The sequence below is a fragment of the Bombina bombina genome, chromosome 1, assembly GCF_027579735.1.
Source record: "Bombina bombina isolate aBomBom1 chromosome 1, aBomBom1.pri, whole genome shotgun sequence".
NCBI lineage: Eukaryota > Metazoa > Chordata > Amphibia > Anura > Bombinatoridae > Bombina > Bombina bombina.
Window position 1 is genome coordinate 1024949189 of NC_069499.1, and position 21907 is coordinate 1024971095.

The 21907-nt window shown below is 37.3% G+C and overlaps 2 protein-coding genes across 2 annotated transcripts in view; one reads left to right on the top strand and one right to left on the bottom strand.

Moving 5' to 3' along the window:
- The window catches only part of KIAA1755 (KIAA1755 ortholog), a 243446-nt gene that overhangs the window by 198805 nt on the left and 22734 nt on the right, over positions 1-21907 (bottom strand). Inside the window, exons 3-4 of the mRNA XM_053718698.1 lie at positions 4767-4964; positions 3703-3826 (exon numbers count right to left, since the gene is read on the bottom strand). Of these exons, the coding sequence (XP_053574673.1) occupies positions 3703-3826; positions 4767-4964 (322 nt within the window). The remainder of the gene's footprint in view (positions 1-3702; positions 3827-4766; positions 4965-21907) is intronic.
- BPI (bactericidal permeability increasing protein) overlaps positions 1-21907 on the top strand; it is a 404793-nt gene that overhangs the window by 89338 nt on the left and 293548 nt on the right. The window lies entirely within an intron of this gene.

Sequence of the window (21907 nt, forward strand, 5' to 3'; positions counted from 1 at the left end):
GCGTAAGCCGTCAAAAGCAGCGTTAAGGGGTCCTAACGCTGCTTTTTACAGCCCGCTGGTATTTAGAGTCAGGCAGGAAAGGGTCTACCGCTCACTTTCATTCCGCGACTCGAGGCTACCGCAGATCCCCTTACGTCAATTGCATATCCTATCTTTTCAATGGGATTTGCCTAACGCTGGTATTTCGAGTCTTGGAAGAAGTGAGCGGTAGACCCTCTACCGACAAGACTCCAACCACAAAAAAAAGTCAGTAGTTAAGAGCTTTATGGGCTAACGCCGGAACATAAAGCTCCTAACTACTGTGCTATAAAGTACACTAACACCCATAAACTACCTATGAACCCCTAAACCGAGGCCCCCCCACATCGCAAGCCCTATAATTAATTTTTTTAACCCCTAATCTGCCGACCGGACACCACCGCAACCTACATTATCCCTATGAACCCCTAATCTGCTGCCCCTAACATCGCCGACACCTATATTATATTTATTACCCCCTAATCTGCCCCCCCAACGTAGCCGCCACCTACCTACAATTATTAACCCCTAATCTGCCGACCGACCTTGCCGCCACTATAATAAATGTATTAACCCCTAAACCACCACACTCCCGCCTCGCAAACACTATAATACATTTTATTAACCCCTAATCTGCCCTCCCTAACATCGCCGCCACCTACCTACAAATATTAACCCCTAATCTGCTGCCCCCAACGTCGCTGCTACTATAATAAAGTTATTAACCTCTAAACCTAAGTCTAACCCTAACCCTAACACCCCCCTAACTTAAATATAAATTAAATTTAAAGAAATAATTTTACTATCATTAAATAAATTAATCCTATTTAAAACTAAATACTTACCTATAAAATATACCCTAATATAGCTACAATATAACTAATAGTTACATTGTAGTATTTTAGGATTTATATTTATTTTACAGGCAACTTTGTATTTATTTTAACTAGGTACAATAGCTATTAAATAGTTATTAACTATTTAATAGCTACCTAGTTAAAATAATTACAAAATTACCTGAAAAATAAATCCTAACCTAAGTTACAAATACACCTAACACTACACTATCAATAAATTAATTAAATAAATTAACTACAATTAGCTAAACTAAAATACAATTAAATAAACTAATCTATAATACAAAAAAAAACACTAAATTACAGAAAATAAAAAAAATTACAAGAAGTTTAAACTAATTACACCTAATCTAAGCCCCCTAATAAAATAAAAAAGCCCCCAAAATAATAAAATGCCCTACCCTATTCTAAATTACAAAGTAATCAGCTCTTTTACCAGCCCTTAAAAGGTCTTTTTGTGGGGCATTGCCCCAAAGTAATCAGCTCTTTTACCTGTAAAAAAAATACAAGCCCCCCTACATTAAAACTCACCACCCACATACCCCTACTCTAACTCACCCAAACCCCCCTTAAATAAACCTAACACTAACCCTGTGAAGATCTCCCTACCTTGAGTCGTCTTTACCCAGCCGAGCCAAATTCTTCATCCAAGCGGAGCAAGAAGATGTCATCCATCCAGTAGAAGTCTTCATCCAAGCGGTGCAAGAAGAGGTCCTCCATCCGGTAGAAGTCTTCATCCAAGCAGCGTCTTCTATCTCTTCCATCCGGAACGGAGTCATCTTCCAGCCAGCCGACGTGGAGCCATCCTCTTCAACCGACGGACTAACGACAAATGAAGGTTCCTTTAAGGGACGTCATCCCAGATGGCGTCCCTCGAATTCCGATTGGCTGATAGGATTCTATCAGCCAATCGGAATTAAGGTAAGAAAAATCTGAATTAAAGTAAGAAAAATCAGCCAATCGGATTGACCTCGCATTCTATTGGCTGTTCAGATCAGCCAATAGAATGCGAGGTCAATCCAATTGGCTGATTGGATGAGCCAATCGGATTGAACTTCAATCGGATTGGCTGATTGAATCAGCCAATCAGATTCTTCTTACCTTAATTCCGATTGGCTGATAGAATCCTATCAGCCAATCGGAATTTGAGGGACGCCATCTTGGATGACGTCTCTTAAAAGAACCTTCATTCATCGTTAGTCCGTCGGTTGAAGAGGATGGCTCTACGTCGACTGGCTGGAAGATGGCTCCGCTCCGCTCCGGATGGATGAAGATAGAAGACGCCGCTTGGATGAAGACTTCTACCGGATGGATGACATCTTCTTGCTCCGCTTGGATGAAGAATTCGGCTCGGCTGGGTGAAGACAACTCAAGGTAGGGAGATCTTCAGGGGGTTAGTGTTAGGTTTATTTAAGGGGGGTTTGGGTGGGTTAGAGTAGGGGTATGTGGGTGGTGGGTTTTAATGTTGGGGGGTTGTATTTTCTTTACAGGTAAAAGAGCTGATTACTTTGGGGCAATGCCCCGCAAAAAGCCCTTTTAAGGGCTGGTAAAAGAGCTGATTACTTTGTAATTTAGAATAGGGAAGGGCATTTTATTATTTTGGGGGTCTTTTTTATTTTATTAGGGGGCTAGGTGTAATTAGTTTAAACTTCTTGTAATTTTTTTTTTATTTTCTGTAATTTAATGTTTGTTTTTTTGTATTATAGATTAGTTTATTTAATTGTATTTTAGTTTAGCTAATTGTAGTTAATTTATTTAATTAATTTATTGATAGTGTAGTGTTAGGTGTATTTGTAACTTAGGTTAGGATTTATTTTACAGGTAATTTTGTAATTATTTTAACTAGGTAGCTATTAAATCGTTAATAACTATTTAGTAGCTATTGTACCCAGTTAAAATAAATACAAAGTTGCCTGTAAAATAAATATAAATCCTAAAATAGCTACAATGTAACTATTAGTTATATTGCAGCTATATTAGGGTATATTTTATTGGTAAGTATTTAGTTTTAAATAGGAATAATTTATTTAATGATAGTAAATTTATTTTGTTTTATTTAAATTATATTTAAGTTAGGGGGGTGTTAGGGTTAGACTTAGGTTTAGGGGTTAATAACTTTATTATAGTAGCAGCGACGGTGGGGGCAGCAGATTAGGGGTTAATAATTGTAGGTAGGTGGCGGCGATGTTAGGGAGGGCAGATTAGGGGTTTATAAAATTTATTATAGGATTTGCAAGGCAGGAGTACGGCGGTTTAGGGGTTAATACATTTATTATAGTGGCGGCGAGGTCCGATCGGCAGATTAGGGGTTAATAAGTGTAGGTAGGTGGCGGTGACATTGGGAGGGCAGATTAGGGGGTAATAAATATAATATAGGTGTCAGCGATGTTAGGGGCAGCAGATTAGGGGTTCATAGCTATAATGTAGGTTGTGGCGGTGTCCGGAGCGGCAGATTAGGGGTTAATAATATAATGTAGGTGTCAGCAATAGCGGGGACGGCAGAATAGGGGTTAATAAGTGTTAGATTAGGGGTGTTTAGATTCGGGGTTCATGTTAGGGTGTTCATGTTTTAATCCAAAACACACATGGAAACAGCTAGAAAATAAAAAAAAAGATGACAAGTAAGACACATTTCAGCTTTTGCCTTCTTCCGTGACCTGCCAAAGTCCAGCCTCATGCTGATGAGTTTCATAAAGCGCAAAACAGCTGTTTACTAGTTTTTCTTTTCTTTTGGCAATACTATCCTACACTGACATAAATAAGTCCACAGTCACATGCAAAGGTCCACAGTATTTGCATTTCATTTGCTCCCTACATACATACTTACCTAGCTATAGCGCCCAGGTACAATAGGAGTCTTGCTACCTCCCGCGCCGAGCACCATGGAGCATCCCAGACTGAAGTGTCTGTTGTCACCTGAATTACAGCTCTGCCCAGCTTATCCCTGCTCCCTAGATAAATTATCAACAAAACCGAGTAAGGGATTAGCATGTAAAGGCTGTTAATAATTTATAGAAAAAGTGGTGAGCTAATGTTTGCTCCAAGCGATATCAGAATATTGTGTGCGCATTAACTTGCATGCGTATTACAAGCTGAAAGTATAAGCGTTTGCTCAAGTGCAATCAAATTAATGTATTCATGTTGGGTTATATGTGTAAAACTGACAGGAGTACATTAATTCTTCTTATGTGCTAACCCAACATGAGGTGATCTTAAGGCGCATTATCTATTTATTAAATACAGTTTATAATATTGAAAAGTATTAATAAATAATGTATATAATTATTATAGTTGTACTAAAACTAATTCTTCATGTGCGCTAATCTGACACCGCGTTAGACCTACATTGTGAAACCCGAAGTGTGTTACGCATATTTTCCATTCCTATGTTCTTCAAATATAAAAAAGTACTTTTTATTATTAAATGTATATTTGATAATGTTAATGTAATATATATATATATATATATATATATATTTATATATATATATATATATATATATATATATATATAAAGAAATAGGTATTTAAAATAAAAAATAAAAAATTCTGTATGTGAAGAACATTGGAATGTGAAATATTAATAATTCCTGTCGGTTTAGCACACGAGCGATACATGTTAGTTTTTACTTCTACACTCTCCATTGAAGTCTATGAGGCAAATGCCTTAGCACGGTCACAATATCCAAAGTCCTTTAGTTGGAATGTGTCAGAATTTGCTTGCGCAAAAAACTTTTACTTTCAACTTGTTATACACGCTAACCCGCGCACACAAAAAGATAGCTTCTAGCAGTGTTTACGCTCAAGCTGGAGAGCTAAATGCTACTCCTCTTGTAATCTAGCCCATAACGTTTAATAATTATTATGACAATAATAATTTGTAAAACTAACCTGGCAGACATGCAATCCCTGAGTATAATAATTTGGCACAAAGATCCTGGCACTGAATTGGAGGATCAGTGATGGTTTCCCAAGGAATGTTTCCTCTGACTGGTGATCCAACAATAGAGACCCATAGGCCACTCTTCGAAGGAACCTTGTGTACAGAGGAAGTGACTTCAAGAGACGTGGTGGGACTTGATACAGATCCTATACAAGAACAGAGAAGAGTATATTTACCCAAAGCAATTGTACTGGCTCATATTGTGTAGACCTCAATAACAACAGATAAAGTGCAAGGTATTTTGTAAAGGACAAACATTAAGCAAAGTTTGATATAATGTGCTTTAAAAAGTTTTGCTTGGAATAACATATTATTGATTTCCATCAGCTATGTGGTTTACCAGACAATATTTAAAACACAAAAATAAATCTGATATTTGACAGCGCTATAGGAAAAGAAGTCAGATTTTGAAGCTCACCACCAAGGTTGGTTGTAAAGTTTGATAGAAGAAATAGTTCAGATAAACTTTAAGTAGCAAATAGCATCTATAAATATAATAAATTCTTTGGGACAGGTATACATAAAAAATGATAAATTCACTAATATTTGTTTTAAGAAAGTGGACGGGGTTATTTTTTATTATCCAATGAGTAAAATCAGCAAATTTTTCAAATTAAAATCATAGATTATAGGTTTTTTTAACCTAAACAAAATAAAACAGCTGATGACAACTAAAAAATTGTAATCATTATAGTAAACGTTTTACCAAAAGATTAAATGTTAAAAAAGCGAGGCTTTTGAGTTACTATTTATATTATAAAGATGATAATAAAATATATTTAATTTTGAACATTTCATAAAACTATAGTAATGACACATGCTTGAATAGGAAAAAAAGTTCTTCCCACATAATGTAGAAACCAGCTGTAGGAGTAAAAAGGTAAAATTAAAGAAATAAAAGCTGTCTAGATTAGACTTAGCATCATTTGAGAAGGCGAAAAATAAGTATGTTGGCCTTATTCATATACTGTCAGTTTGTATGTGACTGCAAAGAGTTATAGTTAAGTATAATAATCATATTTTTACTCTCAGTGAATTATCTTACAATATGATTTCCATTTAACCTACAAAAAAAACAAGCTAAATAGTATGAAAGTTGGAAATCTAGGGCTATGTGCTTAAGTAAAAATTGACAGAAACCAGGCAGTAGTTTTTAAAATATATACTTAGAAATGTCAAGTTGTTCTCAACATAGCACAGCTTTATGAGCCCAATTCTTCATTTCCCAAATGATTATAGCTTTGCTTTGGAATAACCAGTTTGGCTGAAAGTTAATGTATCTAGCACCAGATTACTAGTGGAGCACAAAATTGCAAGCAGTATGGAGCGTTAACTTCGTCAGTGGGCAATCTTGCATTTTCACTGGTATGACAAGTGCATGATTAATATATATACATATATATATATATATATATATATATATATATATATATATATATATATATATAAAATTCATGCACCTGCAGCAGTATAATCTAGATTCATGCACAAGCACAACATTTAACTGATGACTTATAATATGTATTATGAGCACGAGAGTGATACTATTGCTTCCCTTGAAAAGTAAAGACCAGGCTATTTATGTATCAGAGATGCTTCAAAATAGTTTAGTTAAACATTTCACTTTGGTTAACATTCATTTTAACCAACAACTGCTAATACTCGAAGTGCGTCACTGTTTGCAGAACACAAAAGAATGTACCACTCATTATTGACTGAACTCTACTTGTAGTCTAGCTAGCCCATATTCAGTTAGTAAAAAAAATGATATTAATTGGTTGAAGGGACATCTTAGTGTAAAATTAAAGGTGCTGATTAGTTAGATCATTTTATTTTAGAATAATTCCTTTCTTACACATGCAAGGGCGTTAAACCCATAGTCAAATATATGCTCCTGTGTCACTCCCGATGAGGATACAGCTGGTGAGCAAATGAGAAACAGGCATACATGTGTATGCTCCAATCACTCACTAGTCATATCCTCATCTGAAGCCAAATTGGTTCTAGCAGTGACTTTGACTACATTTCACTATTTTGAAGGTATTAAACTCATAGTTAAACAAGATAAAAAATATTGAAAATAATTTTAATTTTACACTAGAATGCCTGTTTAATTATTTTTTTGAGATATTTAAAGGAATATATTCTAATCAAGTAATACAGCTGTGCCAATCCCGTAATCTGGGTTCAGCAAGTAGTTTATCTACCCACAACTAACAATATAGTTCTGATACAAAAGCTGCTCCTGGAATCTGCAGCGCTGGATGGAGGGAGCTTTGACCGGAGGAGGAAAGAGGCCCCCCTCTCTCCTTCCTCTCGTGGTATTGGCTGGCTGGGGGACAGGAGGGGCTGAGGCAGAGGCTTTAAAGGGGGCAGGCTGAGCGGGAAAAGCAGCACAATAATTTGTTGATCGGAAGTGGAGCATCTCCCTCCCACCCGTCCCTAATTTTGAAGAGTTGTGTTTGTTTTGTGTTTCTCTTTTCAGGTTTTATGTCGCAGTCAGGAGGCAGGGGTGCTAGCCCTTAAATTGCAGATTAATTATGGCCAATGGTTGGTGTGGTGGAATTTTGTATTCCCCATTGGGGAATGCAAGGTGGGGTTTTCTAAGGGCAAGGGGTTCCTTAGAAACCTGGATATGGAGGATCGTGACGGGCCCAACCATTTTGCACGGTTGGGTCCAGTAAACAAGGAGTTACGGCCATAGTTAAATTAAGAAAAATTAACAGGGGACTAGCACCGCTGTGGTTTAAAGTGTAATATGTTTACAATTATTTGCACTGTTATTTATTAAGTTATTAAAAGTTTTACTAAGTTATTTATTAATAAAAGGGCTGCGGCCAATTTTGCACCAACGCCAAGTCTGTTGTCTATTATTTATGAGGGGTTTATGTTGAGGGTTGGTATTAAAGTGTGTTGGTTAAGGGCCGGAGATATGACGACATAAAAGGTCAAGGGACAGAGCCCTATAGAAATTGCCTTTCAGAAGATGGAACTTATAATCACAAAATTGTGAGCATGAAATAAAAACAAACATCTTGACAGCACAAATACTAAATGCCATTTTTAGATTACTTCATTTCTATTTCCTCACATTTCCTGTAGATTTTGTTAGCTTTAGGCAATATCATGTATATTTCTTTTAAAACATATACATATGTAAATGTCTGTCTTGCCCACTACAGAGAGACTATAAAATAGCGACAAATATAGGTTTAACTAATCTAAATGGTGTTATAGCTTGGATTGTAATCATGCAGAACTTTAAAAACACAGATCTTGAGACAAAAAACTGTCATAAACGTTATTAGAAAGTTTGGAATCAACCCTATAAGGTATGCCCAATGAGAACAGAGTTAGTACTAGACATGTAAAATTCGGTTCGGTTCGATTTGGAAATTCTGCAAATTCGGCAAATTCGGAGATTCGGATCGAACCGAATTTCCGAATTAAAATACTGCCGAATCTACCAAATAAATCCGAATTAGTTTGGATTTATTCGGATTTATTCGGATTTATTCGGTAGATTCGGCTGGCCATGGATTACACTAGTATTGTACAGTATATTAGGTTATATCACTCTGCTATGGGTTACACCTAATATACAGTACATAATACTAGTCTAATCCCACCTAACACTTCCGAATTTCCGAACCGAATCGAACCGAATCCAGCCAAATTTATTCGAATCCGAATGAATCCGAAACAAATCCGAACCGAATTTATTTGAATCTGAATGAATCCGAAACAAATCCGAACCGAATTGATTCAAATTTTTCCGAATTCGAATCGCTCCAAACCGAAATTCGAAAAAATCTGAATTGATCAGAACCAAACCGAATTTTTTCGCCATGCACATGTCTAGTTAGTACATCTTTATATGTTAAGCCAATAACATCTAATACCTTTCTCCACACAAGAAGCTGCCATCCCAAACATACTGGTAATGGGATAGCTAAAGGTCAATTCCTAAGATTACGACGGAATTGTTCTGAGGATGACAGCTTCTTGCGAGAGAGTGATTCTCTCACACATAAATTTTTAGAGCGTGGATATAATAAAAATATTGTATCAAGAGCTCTTAATGATGTACTGCAGAAGGACAGATTATTCTTGCTGGAGGATGTCCATAAACAAAAGACAGTGAGAACTAAGCCTACGTTTGTGACTACATTTAGTTCACAATACTACTCTGTTTGCAAAATATTACGGAATGATTTGCCAATTTCATTAGACGATGATATTTCGAAGGAAGAAATTAGGGAAGGTTGTTTTTGTGTTCCCAAACATAATGCAACAATTAGGAACCAATTATCCCCTTCACTACTCAAAAAACCAAAGTCTAAGAGTAGTTGGCTGTCACAAAAAGGACATTTTAAATGTGGTAACAGTACCTGTAAGGCTTGCGGATATGTCACCGCAAGCAAGACCTTCCAATCAATGACCACCCAGAGACTGTATTCACATCATTGGGCCCTATGAGAACAGTGGTGAGTATATGTTGAGTCAGCAATTATGCACTTTATGCACATGATGTTATGTGTAATGTCACAACTGATGACATTTATGTCATTGATAATGTTATGTATAATGTCATCAGATTGATGCAGAAGTAATAGCAGACTTGGACAGGTACAGTGCCCAGCAAACTCAGTGATAAAGTCCATATAATATAGGTGCTTGTCGGTTTGACTGGCAGGCATTTATCTGATTGGTGTCTGTACTTTTGTACTCATGTGTTAAAGGGACATGAAGCCCAAAATTTTTCTTTCATGATTCAGATTGAGAATACAATTTTAGACAACTATCCAATTTACTTCTATGATCTAATTTGCTTCATTCTCTTGGTATCCTTTGTTGAAGCAGTTATGCACTACTGGGAGAAAGCTGAAAATCAATGACAAGAGGCATATATGTGCAGCCACCAATCAGCAGCTGCTGATCCTACCTAGGTATACTTTTCAACAAAGAATACAAAGAAAGTGAAACAAATTAGATAATAGAAATAAATTGGAAAGTTATTTAAAATTGCATGCTCTATCTGAATCATTAAATAAAAGAAAATGGGTTTCATGTCGCTTTAACCCCTGAACCCAAAGTGACGTATATTTAAGTTGAGCAGTACTTTGCTTATTGTACCACATGACGTATATATACATCAGAGCTGCAGGAAACTCCAGCAGTCTCAGTGCTCCACTTCCATATGAAGGATGATGCCAGATCGTTAAAGGGACAGTCTACACCAGAATTTTTATTGTTTAAAAAGATAGATAATCCCTTTATTACCCATACTCTAGTTTAGCATAACTAACACAGTTATATAAATACACTTTTTACCTCAGTGATTATCCTGTATCTAAGCCTCTGCAGTTCTTTTGACAGACATCCATTTTAGCCAATCAAAACTGGCTCACTGGAACTTCACGTGCGTGAGCACAGTGTTATCTATATGACACACATGAACTAACACCCTCTAGTGGTGAAAAACTGTCAAACTGCCCTGAGAGAAGAGGCAGCATTCAAGGGCTTAGAAATTAGCATAGGAACCTCCTAGGTTTAGATTTCAACTAAGAATACCAAGAGAACAAAGCAAAAATGGTGATAAAAGTAAATTGGAAAATTGTTTAAAATTGCATTCTCTGTCTGAATCATGAAAGTTTATTTTGAACTGTCCCTTTAAAGACAGTGACATTTTGTGTGTCCCTGTCTGTAATGATCATCTGCTGGTGCCGGCAGGAGGTGTGGGAGGCAGGTGGGCGGTCCAGCAGCGGTGGGGGGAGGGAGTTGGAGGGAGTCGGGTAGCCCTACTGCAGAAAAAATAAAAAAAGTGAGGGATTGGGAGCTACGCTAGAGAAAAAAGGTGGGGTGGGTGGATCCTTAACTAATGTGTGTGGGAGGGGGGTTCACTACACTACAGAAACTTAAAAAAAAATAAAACATTGTATATAAAAAAAAAAACATTTTGGGCCAGATTGCAAAGGGAGCACTAAATATCACTTTTGAGAAAAGTGATATAAGCCCTCCACTGAGTACTATCAGTGCACGCTAATATGCGCTGATATTAAGAGTTGAGCGCAATGCAAACGCAACCTCATGTTCGCATTGCTAGGAAGCATTGCGCTCACATGAGCGCTCTTCCAAAGGCTCCAATGCCATCAGACATGAGAACTCGCACAGTGCAGGGGATAAATAGTGCAGCAATGGCAGCAAAGTGTAAATATTAGACTTGTGCATGATCGAAAAATTCTTTCGGTTCGGATCGATTCGGATTTTTCAAATTTCGGTTCGGATTGATTTGAATTTGGAAAAATTTGAATGAATTTGTTTCGGATTCGTTTCGAATCATATTATCCATTCCCCAGTTTTGCATAACCGACACGATTATACTAATATACGTTTTACCTCTATGACTACCTTGTATCTATGTCTCTTTAGACTGCCGCCTTAGCTCAGATCTTTTGACAGATATGCATGTTAACCAATAAGTGCTGACACTTAAATAACTCCATGGGATTAAGCACACTGTTATTTATTTGGCACACATGAACTAGCAGTGTCTAGCTTTGAAAAACTGTCAAAATTCACTGGGATAAGGAGCGGTTCAACGGCTTGCATTTCAGGCAATTGGTGCTGACTCTTAAATAACTATGGGCGTGAGCACAATGTTATCTTTATTGTACACATGAACTAATGCCCTCTAGCTGTGAAAAACAGTCACATGCATTTAAATAAGAGACTGCCTTCAAGGGCTTAGAAATTAGCATATGAGCCTACCTAGGTTTAGCTTTTAACTAAGAATACCAAAAAAACAAAGCAAATTTGATGATAAAAATAAATTGGAAAGTTGTTTAAAATTACATGCCCTATCTGAATCAAGAAAGTTTAATTTGGACTTTACTGTCCCTTTATAAAATTAACCAGTTATCTGATCTCTGGTTAATTTTATTAGCACACTTGTAATCTGGCCCTTTATAGGTACTGGCAGACTGCTGCCAGTACCTAAGATGGTGGGCAATAGTTAGAAGGGGGAGGTTTTGAGAGCTGTTTGGGAGGGATCAGGGAGGTTGGAGGGTAAGGGGAATCCTACACTGCAGCAAATATTTTAAAAAAAATAATAATTAAAAAAAATGCCATAAATGTTCATATTGATAAACTGTCTGCCAGTACATAAGAAGGGGGTGACCAGTGGAGTGTGAGGGAGGGAAGATTACTGTTTGTGAGGGATCAGGTAGGGGTCAGGGGCTGTGAAGTGTCAGGTGGAAGGGTAATTTCTACACTAAAGCTAAAATGAACCTTACAAGCTAACTAATTAACCCCTTCACTTCCAGGTGTGCAGCTGCGAATTTCTAATTACCGAAAGGCAGTGGCAAAGCCATGTATGTCTGCTATTCCTAAACAAAGGGGATTCCAGAGAAGCTTTTACAACCATTTGTGTCATGATTCCACAAGCAGTGTCTAAATAATTTCAATGAGAAACCCAAAGTTTGTGAAAAAGTTAAAAAAAAATTGTATGATCGCATTTGGCAGTAAAATGGTGCCATTAAATAGAACAAAATGGGCCTAGATCAATACCTTGGGTTATCTGCTTATAAAAAATATATCGTTTTGACAGGTAAATAAAAACAACCAAGGCTCTATTTCTGTTGAAATGGAATGATGGCAAAAAGGCTAAAAATTCTCCATTATTTTGGGCTTCTCTGACAGTCCCGGTGGTGAAGGGGTTAAGCTGTTGACCACTCAGGGCTGGAGGTGGCCGGATTTCTTCTATAATATATATAAAATCATATGCATGCCCAGACATATTATCATGAAAACAAAAGTTTCAGAATTTCTCACTATTTTTATTTTTGACTGGCCCTAAATCATAAAATCGTAAAGCTCTACCTTACAGCTTTTCAGCTGAAATCTATTTTTCCACTTGCACATTATACTGTATAACAAGTTATTTGTTGTTAGTAGCTGTCATTTCATGTATTCTTTTATCAGTTCCAGAGTAGGCTGAAATTTTCTTGTGCAGACTGTTCATGTAGCCTGTCTAAATATAAGCTGCTTTTAATGAGTTCCAAAAGAAAATGACAGCCAAATTCTGGTATTTTGTGAATAAGAACATTTAATTTATAAACAAGAAAAAATACTGACGAAAATAAAACCTATTCATCAATCACATTTTACTTATATCATCATTCTACAAATATTATTCTACTTATATTATCATATAATGTGATATGTTGCTGCGCATTTCTGAAGTTAGTATTTATCATTTTATATAATGTGTAAGTATTAGTTTTAGATCAAACAGAGCTGTAAAAGGCACATGAAACCTTAGATGAGACAAGCTCCAACCAAATGCAGGAAGCGTTTGGCCTGGTGTGACATAAACTGCTGTTAGGGCTGAGTAGGTCAATTCTATGGTGTAATTAGGGTCAGAACTCCCATTAACTTCAGCAGAAATCTACAGATATTGTAAATAGCATGTAATGTGCAACCTGCTCCTTCTCCAGGACAAAGAAGTTTAATAGCCCCTATTTCATTCCATTAGACATTTGCACTTCAGAAACTTCATAACCTGTTTGAATTGGCTATGCTATTGCTATATAACCTATTATGGGCTAAATTATGAGTGGAGCGGTAATTACTGCTCCCGATTGTACGCTAATTCCGCTCGACTTCTGCTCTTTGCTCGCATTGGGTAGCGCGCGTATTACAAGTTGAAAATAAATGTTTTTTGCTTGCAGAAGTTAGAATATTGTGACTGCATTGACTTACTCCACCACAGACTTCAATGGAGAGAAACAAGTGGAAAAAAAAACCTAACCCCCATGCGTTAACCTGAATTGCCATAAGCCCCACTACACTGTTAATCCCTAACCTACCACATAGCCCACCGCAAATTCCCCACTACACTATTAACCCCTAATCTGCCACATATCCCACTGCAAAGTCTTCACTACACTATTAACCCCTAACCTGCCACACCCTGTATGGCAAACTACCCATTACACTATTAACCCCTAACCTGCCACACCCCAATTCACAATCTACCCCACTACACTATTAACCCCAAACCTGCCACACCCATATTGCAAACTACCACACTACACTATTAACCCCTAACCAGCCACACTCCATATCGCAAACTACACAACTACACTATTAACTCCTAACCTTTCACACCCCATATTGCAAACTACACCACTACACTATTAACCTATAAAGCACCACAATACCCACCGCAAAATACCCACTAACATCTAAACCCCCTAACCAACTAACCCCTCCTAACATAACACCCACAAATTACCCGCCCCAAAAAAACTAACATTACCTGAAAAAAATAACATCACATGAACAAAAAAAGCTACCATTACAGAAAATAAAAAAAGCTACCATTACAAAAAAACACAATTACCAAAAATAAAAAATATTATGCCTATTCAAAAACTAAAGCCCCACTTACAAAAAACCCCACCCCCCAAAAAAACTATACTACTAACACTGAACTATAGCTATAGCCCTTAAATGATTTAGCTCTTTTTTTAATAAAAAAACAAGCAAACAAAAAAAGCAAACAAAAAAACCCACTACTCTAAAGGCTATAAAAAAAAAACCTACTCTAAAAATTGCCCTGAAAAGGGCATTTGGCTGGACATTGCCTTCAGAAGGGCATTTAGCTATTTTTCTGCCCAAAAACAAAAAATTCTAATAAAAAAACCCTATTCTAAAAATATTCTAAAAAAAGCACCCAAAAAAACTCAAGTGGCAACTGAACCCCAAAGATGGTACTCATCAAACTTGAATCTGGCTCCTATGTGCAGGCAGTGCTTCATCTTCATCCTGACGGCACTCTGTCTTCGGCGGTGGTCCATCTTCATCCCAGCAGTGGTCTTCTATCTTCATCCCGGCAGTGGTCTTCTATCTTCATCCATCTTCTTATCTTCAGATCTTCCATAGCCGATATCCTCTTCATGCTATCACCTGCAGAACACTGAATTTTGAATGAGAGGTACCCCCTTTATATAGGGGTCCCCTTGCATTCCTATTGGCGGATTTTAAAATTCAAATTCAAATCAGCAAATAGAAAAAGCTTTCATTGTATTGACTGATTTGAATTTAAAAATGAAAATCAGCCAATAGAAATGGAAGTGTACCCCTATATAAAGGGGTACCTCACATTCAAGATTCAGTGTGCAGCAGGTGACCGCATGAAGAGGACGCCGGGGACCGAAGATCCAAAGATAAGAAGAAAAGAAGATTGATGAAGATAGAAGACAGCTGTCAGGATGAAGATGGACCACTACCGCCGGGATGAAGATGGACCTTCACCAGGGTGAAGATGGATTACCGCTCCTGAGATGAAGATCGACAACAGCTGCATCATAGCAGCCGGATTCAGCTTTGGTGAGTACAATCTTTGGGATTTAGTGATAGTAATTTTGGGTGTTTTTTTTTCTTTTTTCAGGGGGGGGGGGGGGGTTTAGCAGCAAAAGAGTTTTTTTTAGATAGCCTTTTTAGGGGGGGGTTACTTGTAGAATGGGCTAGTATTTTTTTGGTTGTTATTACTGCTTTTCTCACTCCATTAAAGTCTGTGTGGGGGGGGGGGTACGTTAACGTGGTCGCAATATTGTAAATTTGGCTCTTCAGCATGCGTCGGGTTAGCGTGAAAGCAAAAAACGTTACTTTCAAAAAGCACAAAGAGACAAAATTGAGTGGAGTTAGTGTGTGAGCAGGAACGATAAATAGCGCCCCACTCGTTATCTAGCCTATATTAATGTAACCCATTACAGATGAAGCTCTGGATTTTTATACTAGATGCTGCCATTATGGAGATTTTTTATTCTTGCACTGACAGAAGTGATGAACATTCATAGATCAGTAATGATGCTGTTTTTTTCACAGCTGTATTATGCGCTTCAGGTTAGCACAAAAATACAGATTGGGAGGTTTTTATTTTTGCAGTTTTTATACAGTTTAAACTTTACATAACATATATAAAATGGCCCCACATTAACAATATAGAGTAATGTAGCCATTGCAAAAATGTAAGGCTCCCGCTCAGTACCATGCAACCAGAAGTAAAACACTGGTATCAAACTGATCTGAAAATGTGCTCCACTTCTGATTCATAGTAAATGATTACCTTAACTCCAAGATGGCGGTATCTAGTATAAAGATGTGGATCTGGCACCAGTAAGAGGTTAAAAAAGCAAAAGGCTTTGGAGAGATCTGCAGGCAAAGGAGTATGGTGAAAAGTAACCCTTATTGTAGTTGTACACAGCAGTTTAATGCCCCTTAAAAATGTAATTTATAGAATGGGTGTAGCACTTTGTTTTTGTTTTGTTTTGGTTTTTGGATGGTGTGAACACTGTATTGTCTGTAGAGCTAGAGAGCGAGATTATATGGATCTAATATAGTGTAATATATTTAAAAAAGAAACTCTACTGGATGTTAGATTGGGTTCTGCCAGCATATATAGTTGTAGAATTTCCTTGCTAATCTACAGTTATCTGTGATGATATATATTTATCAAGCTCCGTACGGAACTTGAAGGGCCGTGTTTCTGGCGAGTCTTCAGACTCGCCAGAAACACAAGTTATGAAGCAGCGGGCTAAAGACCGCTGCTCCATAATCCTGTCCGCCTGCTCTGAGCAGGCGGACAGACATCGCCGGATATCAACCCGATCAATTATGATCGGGTTGATTGACACCTCCCTGCTGGCACCCGATTGGCCGCAAGTCAGCAGGGGGCGGCGTTGCACCAGCAGCTCTTGTGAGCTTCTGTGAAAATGGACAAAGAGAGGCGCACAAATGTGTGTATCGGTAGGGACAATGTAAGCACAAGCTACTGGTATTTTATACGCAGGGTACTCACAATTTATCAGAGCACACCAGTGTGCTTGTGGAAGCAGGCTGGCAATCAGAGCTGACCAGCTGGCTCTCTTCGATATACAGCTCTCCTCCAGAGGGTAAAGTGACTGGTAGTGGCTTGCTTGTATGATATAAATTCTCCAGGCTCAAGTTTTACGTAAAAAAATAAAAACTTTTATTATATATAAAACAAATCAGCCTAAGAACATCAAACAGTTTCATAAGCAAGGTAATTGCACAAGTAAAAATTGCTACGCATTTCTCGGTTCTCCTGGCCGTTTCATCAGGCATACTAAACATATTTAAAACTGGCTTTTTATTGCCGCCACTACCAGGCAATTCAGAGACACACCCCTACTCTGGGTGTGTGTTAGTTGACCAATCACATTGCTATATTTCAGAGGAGTATGTACACAACCCCATTGACATGTATATTATACATATATTTTACATTACGATAGCAAACTGCTATCTAGACCAGTGGCACTCTCGTGTTTAATCGAGGGGTGTACAGGCTCGGGTGCTTAATAGTTCCGTTACTAATGGCAAAGTTGACCGACAAGACCGGCCATCACCCCCGAATGTATGTGAGCATAAACAACCATATGGTGATCTGACCTATAAAATTAAGTGTACTATGTGTACATAGAAATGTGAGATAAAAGAAGTAATCAACCTATGTGGAAATCGGATGTAACCTTATCGTGTAATGATTTAGGCAATTTTCTCCATTATGTCCAGACACTACATCCACGAACATAATGGAGAAAATTGCCCCTTTACTATCACACCACTTGAAAGTATCCCTGGATCCAATAGATACAACAGGTTTACCAAATTATGCCAAAGGGAGACCTTTTGGATTTATAGATTTGGTTCTTTATTTCCAAATGGTCTCAATGAGGTTGTAGACTCTGCCGCCTTTTAGGATTGTTTATATAATAGTTGGTTAGCCATACAGGTTCTGTTTGATCATTTTTAAGCAATATTATTATATGCTGTGCAAGATTTTCACTATTATCGGTTGCTGTATCTATGCATTATCATCAGTTATTGTTCTACTGATGAGTAGTGAATATTCCTATTATGTATTTTATTTAGTATTAATATCATCTAATAGATTATAACCATGTCTTACTAATGTTAAATATTTATATATGTACATTCACATATTTGTGCAACCTCTTTGTATATGTTCGTATTTTAGTTGGATTTTGTAGTTAATCCTAATACAAGGTATACCGAAGTACAGAGAACAAGGGTGCTTAATATGGATGCATTTGCTCATTATCACATTTTTAGTATTAGCTTATACACACATTAATGATTGGGGTCACGCTATAATTCTAAGTTGCATTATATACACCATTTAGTAAACAATACACCCCTTTTTTATACAAGGGGCTATTTTTGTTACATAGTCCATATAGGACTATCTATCCCCACCTTTATGGACTCGTTTGGGGTTTTATTTATATATCACAATGGAAGTCTCCATGTAGAGGGAGAAATCTATATTGTATTAATATCCAATTATACTACACACTTCTTAATAATTATATATATATATATATATATATATATATATATATATACCCACATATCGTCATTTAATTTTGTTATTATATTTAACCCAGTATCACTACACATATTTTGTTATCACTAATATATGTACCCTTATTATTTTTTGATTAATTAGGCATCTGTATATTTAGCCGCGTGTCAAATTCTTCTAACTATATAAACATAACACCCGCAGACATTATAGATAGAGTTGATGATTTTTTGGGTCCATTGTATCTCACTTTACAAGTACACGCACTTATCACTATTATGTTCACTTATATGGGTTCCATCACAATATGGAGATATATATATTTTTTCCTAAATCGTTACACGATAAGGTTACATCCGATTTACACATAGATTGATTACTTCTTTTATCTCACATTTCTATGTACTCATAGTACACTTATTTTTATAGGTCAGATCACCATATGGTTGTTTATGCTCACATATGTTCGGGGGTGATGTTCGGGGGTGATGGAACTATTAAGCACCCGAGCCTGTACACCCCTCGATTAAACACGAGAGCGCCACTGGTCTAGATAGCAGTTTGCTATTGTAATGTATAATATATGTATAATATACGTGTCAATTGGTTTGTGTACATACTCCTCTGAAATATAGCAATGTGATTGGTCAACTAACACACACACCTGGTAATGGCGGCAATAAAAAGCCGGTTTTAAATATGTCTAGTATGCCTGATGAAACGGCCAGGAGAGCCGAGAAACACGTAGCAATTTTTACTTGTGCAATTACCTTGCTTGTGAAACTGTTTGATGTTCTTAGGATGATTTGTTTTATATATAATAAAAGTTTTTAGTTTTTTACGTAAAACTTGAGCCTGGAGAATTTATATCATACAAGCAAGCCACTACCAGTCACTTTACCCTCTGGAGGAGAGCTGTATACCGGAGAGAGCCAGGTGGTCAGCTCTGATTGCCAGCCTGCTTCCACAAGCACACTGGTGTGCTCTGATAAATTGTGAGTACCCTGCATATAAAATACCAGTAGCTTGTGCTTACATTGTCCCTACCGATACACACATTTGTGCGCCTCTCTTTGTCCATTTTCACATTTAGCTCTATTGCAGCCCAAACCCCTAATCTAAAAATAAAACCCACCCAATACACCCTTAAAAAATCCTAACACTAAACCCCGAAGATCCACTTACAGTTTTGAAAACCGGACATCCATCCTCAACAGAAGTCTTCATCCAAGCGGCAAGAAGTCCTCAACGAAGCTGGGTGAAGTCTTCATCCAAGCCGGCAGAAGTGGTCCTCCAGAAGGGCAGAAGTCTTCACCCAGACGGCATCTTCTATCTTCATCCTTCCGACACGGAGCGGCTCCATCTTCAAGACATCCGGCGCGGAGCATCCTCTTCAATCGACGGCTACTTCTACAATGAAGGTTCCTTTAAATGACATCATCCAAAATGGCATCCCTTAGATTCCAATTGGCTGATAGAATACTATCAGCCAATTGGAATTAAGGTTGAAAAAATTAGGATTGAACGTCAATCCTATTAGCTGATCCAATCAGCCAATAGGATTGAGCTCGCATTCTATTGGCTGTTCCAATCAGTCTATGGGGAAATCGTGCATGAGCACGTACAACCAGCTCACCGCTGACTTAAGCAGCGCTGGTATTGGAGTGCGGTATGGAGCACAATTTTGCTCTATGCTCACTTCTTGCCTTTTAACGCCGGGTTTGTAAAAACCTGTAATACCAGCACTGTAGGAAAGTGAGCGGTGACAATAACGTGCAAGCTAGCACCACACCCGTCATCACGCAAAACTCGTAATCATTTAGGAGGAGGACAAAGGCCATTTCTTATCATCAGCCAGGTGTTCCAATCCAGGAAAGGATTCTTTATGATGGTGGTAAATCTCAAAAAGAGAGTACTTCGAAAGGAAAAGAAATACAAAATCTCATAGTGTGATACTATTATAACTATAAAACAATTTATTGTAGAAAAACAGATTTAAACTCACACATTCTATTCTATAAAGACTGTTATCTCTGGGCTCTTGTTATTTTATAGTATCCCTCTTTATATTATCATTTGTTACAGTGTAAGGGGTACACTGCATCTATTTATAAGCAGCATGAGCATCCATTTAAATATCTGCATTTTCTGTGTATTTCATTTATTTCTGTGTAATGTTTATTTATCAATATTTTGCTCTTTGGATTTACAAATTGGATTTTTCTACTGTTGTCTATGAGTGCAGGTGACTTTATCCTTGCTTTATCCATATATATTTATATATATATATATATATATATATATATATATATATAATATAATTTCAGAATATTTTTAAAAAGAAAAAATATTATGACATAGCAGAGCTATATGAGTATACTATGTATAAAGTAGGGGAAAACAGCACTCAGCAACAATCTACTCCTGATTGATCTAATATGTAGATTAAAGGCTGAAACATTTGTATCCAGACACAGAAACATCTGACACACCTCGGTCTCTTCAAAAAACCATGATCTTTATTCCTATAGCATAAACAAAACAAAGCATGCATGCATTTGCTGTAAAATAGAGCACCACTGCAGTGGATAGACTATCTGATTTAAATGTATATATTAATACTAAATACAGATAAATATTAAGTACAGGAGCTCATAGGCTTCTAAGATACATAGATATTCAACAGTAAGAAAAAATGCCAAGTATAGTTGTGACTTTAAGGACAAAAATGATGAAACATCTTGAATCAAAGTCCTGATTGTAAAGACTAGGTGATTGTGTGATACGATTCCTTAGAGTCTCATAGTCACTGATAGAGATGGCATTGAGCATTACTCGAAAAAACTGACAGTACCGAGGTAAAAGCGTCCTCAAACATCAGTTAGCCAGATATTACTAATCTTAGAAAATGTTGGCTCGTTATCCTTGAGCGGCTCATCAATTTAAACAAATACATATGACCTTGTTATTTTGCAGCATGATCCGGGTATGCAAGGCACTTTCAAGAGGCTTTCAGGTAAGTGGACCGGGACTCCTCCTCCGACGTCCTGTCAATCCCAACTGGTTCCGTCTGTATCTTTGCTTGAAAGAACACAGGTCAGACTTGAAACTCAATTTTTGGGCAAATCAACCTTCTTATGCCTCTGCCTGAAATCTTCCGGGCCGTTAAGTATGCACCCACCAAACTCTCAGGTGCTATACCTATGCTGCTCTTTCAGAATGATTAGGTCGACGCGCGTTTCACCCCACAATGCTGTGCGGTCGGGGCCTCGTCAGGACTCTCAATCTAGGATAGAACTTGCTGCTTTTATTGATTGCTCACCTGCAGATAAAATAAGGTGTATCCATATTGGCCAATCATATTTACTGAATGCGTGACACCTTTTTACCTTTTCTTATATACTTCAATCACTTGGATTTTCACTTTAAAAGGACTTTTCAAAATCAAGGTTGATGTACAGAAAAGAAGAATATTTTATCATTAGCGGTTAAGCATATTTAGAAGCAAGTTTATATAGGAAACAAAGAAATCACGGAATTAAAAAGAAACCGAAGTGTGCAGAGCCTCAACAAAACTTATCTAAAATGACACATAAGAGGCCACTGATTTGATTCTCCTATATTAAAAAGATAGGCTTAGATTACATATATAACACAAACTATACAGAGTGC